The 2,997-nt window shown below is 36.0% G+C and overlaps 1 protein-coding gene across 1 annotated transcript; it reads right to left on the bottom strand.

Moving 5' to 3' along the window:
* On the bottom strand, positions 997–2,427 carry LOC104783507 (zinc finger BED domain-containing protein RICESLEEPER 2-like). The gene is made up of 3 exons (XM_010508654.1): positions 1,228–2,427; positions 1,113–1,155; positions 997–1,022 (listed from the first exon to the last, which is right to left on the bottom strand). The coding sequence occupies exons 1-3, from the start codon at positions 2,425–2,427 to the stop codon at positions 997–999; spliced, it is 1,269 nt and encodes a 422-aa protein (XP_010506956.1).

Below are 2,997 nucleotides of genomic sequence, written 5' to 3' on the forward strand. Positions count from 1 at the left end.
GCAAGTAGAGACAACAACCAACACAATCTAAGACTCCTTAGGATTTTCACGAATACAAAGGGTTTCACGATTTCTATTTCTTACTAAAAAGTCCCTTTTTTAAAAATCAAAATGGCATCCCCGCAATTAAACAAATAACCAAGGGTTAAACGTCTTTTAACAACTAATTAGTACTAATTTAGTAAGTTTAAAATAAACGAACCTACTCTAGTAATAAACCACGATTTATGTACTAGTATAGTCATTCTTTCTATATATATTAATCATTTGCATAAATATAAAACAAGAATTGTGCAATGACTCATCGATAGCATTAGCCCTGGGCATTTGGATTTCCGGATCGAATCGGTTCGGTTTTATCGGATTTCGGATTATTCGGTTTGGGAGATAAAGAATCCGATTGGGATCCGACAGCTTTTCCTGATCGGATCGGTTCGGATCCATTCGGTTTCGGATCGGCTTCCTTCTTTTTTTTAAAATCCGACATTAAAACGAAAACAATTCAAATCGGTTTTAAAACCGGTTTAAAACCGAATTATACTGTAAAAACCGAATTATCCTAGACATTTCCATCGGATCATCAAGAGTTCAAGTCTTCAAGACATAAACCTAACAAACATTAGAAGACAACCCAGGACTTCAAGTTTCAACTTATTCAAATTCAAACCATAAAACATAACAACATTGACAAGCTTCAACTTATGCAAACTGAAATTAGTTCCAATGAGAAGGACTGAAGAAAACTGGAAAACAATTAAACATAACTAAGGCAGAAACAGTTCCAAACATTCAAACACAAAGACACTCTTCAATCTTCAAGAAGTTCAATCATTCATCTCTTGATCAGTCCAAATATCACCTTTCACCTATGTATAATGATTACAAAAAGAAATAAGATGCAGGGACCTGATTCAAATGGACTCAAAAGGGTGTTTGTAAGAGATTTGTTCAAACCTCTTTTGACTTCTATCAGATCAGAAACTTCAACATTCATCTTCACAGCTTGCATAGCGACTCAAACTCTGAAAAAAAGATTAATGAAGACAAAGTTAATACTAAGTAATACTTAAATGCACAATTGAAAAGAGGATATAATGAATAGAACAACTTACCTTTCTCAAGACTATCCTGCAACTCAATCTCAGCAAGCATTTGCTGAGTTGTAATCACTCATTTCTCATTCAACTGAATCTCACTCTTTAACCACTGCACACTTCACATCAGAACCGCAATCATGTAGTGTGTCAAGCAACTCCTAAATGGGTCTAAAATCCTATTACTATTGCTAAAAGCTGATTTAGATGCAACAGAAGACACTTGCATAGCAAGTACATCCTTTGCTATTGAGGCTAGAATAGGATACTTAGGACTGTTGATCCTCCACCATCCCAAGACATCAAACTTTATCCCAAGCTGGTTAGCCTTTGGAGTTTCCACTTTCTCCTTCAGATATAACTCCAACTCTGAACTTGCATCTTGAAAACAATTCTCATTAACCAACTCGTTGTACATAGTGTCCACCCTTTGATATTCGATATCACTTTCAAAATCCATTTTCTGATACAGATCGCCTTGAGACTCCTGTCCACTCTGAGATGATGATGCAGTTTGCGACTGAGATGAAGATGATGCATTATACTCGTCAAACAGATTTTCTAGAACCTCCTTAACTGCTTTAGTAAGCTCCTTAGATTTTGCACTGTCTTTACCATAGAGTATATCAAAACAAAGATTCGCAAACTTCATTTTGTTCCTCGGATCAAAGACACTAGCTATGATCAGCATCTTATTTAGCTTCTTTGATCCATCCCAGTACTTATTGAACTTATCTCTCATAGCCTCTGCCTTTAAGCTAAGCTTCAGATCAGAATTAGTGCTCAATGGCAATAGATTCCTCTCTATTGTTACAATTTCATTGTAACAGTTATAGGAGCTAACAGTCGATGATGCTGAAACTACCAAGGTAGAGTTATAGAAGATAACTAAAAACCTTACTAACCTTTCAATTTCATCCCAATTATCTTCACTTGGCGGTCCAATCCTCTTTTTCCCTTCAACGGTTTCACAGAAATAATCATTATACAGCTTATCTTCAGCCTTCATTCTATCAAAAGCCAATCTGAACTTCAATGCTCTTGTTAACATCAGATAAGTGGAGTTCCATCTTGTTTTGCAGTCCAATGATAAACTCCCTCTTGTCATCTTTCCTGACTCAACTTTCTGCTCAAACGCTTCAAGCCTTTTACTAGAAGCTCTAACATATTGAACACCATTCCGAATAGCCTCCACATTATCCTTAAGGTCATGTAAACCACCTTTCGCAATTAAATTAATAATGTGAGCACAACAACGTAAATGCAGGAACTTACCACCTAACACCGTTGCATCATTTCCTACTAAGCTAAATGCTTCCTTAAACTTCTTCATAGCATTAGTGTTGGCAGTGGCATTGTCAACAGTGATTGTGAAAATCTTCTTTATCCCTCATTCAGCCAAACAGTCAAGAAGAACAGAACTTATAGTTGACCCTGTATGGTCAGAGACATGCTTGAATCCAATCTACAGTTCTACATTGCACACTAGAAACTAGAAGCGTACCAACAATACTCAGAAAAAAGAAAAAAAAACAGACCAAATGAGCTTGAAAGAGAGAAACGGAGCTAAGACAGTTAGACACATTTGCAGAGACAAAAGGAGCTTAGACAACAAAATCAAATATTCTGTCTCTAGGTTTCATAAATCATCATCAACATCAACATTCAACAACTAAGATCAAATATTCTGTCTCTAGGTTTCCGAAATCATCATCAACATCAAGATTCAACAACCATAAACATAGCTCATCTTAAGTCTTAACATTGAAACTTATAAACGAAGCTCAAAGAGAGAAAGAGAAACTGTAAACAGATCTCATCTTAAGTTTTTAACATTAAACGGCTTAGATTCTGGGAAGAACATACATACCTGTGATTGATTCCTTGATGCGGCTGACAGAAG

The sequence above is a fragment of the Camelina sativa genome, chromosome 4 (assembly GCF_000633955.1).
Source record: "Camelina sativa cultivar DH55 chromosome 4, Cs, whole genome shotgun sequence".
NCBI classification, from domain to species: Eukaryota; Viridiplantae; Streptophyta; class Magnoliopsida; order Brassicales; family Brassicaceae; genus Camelina; species Camelina sativa.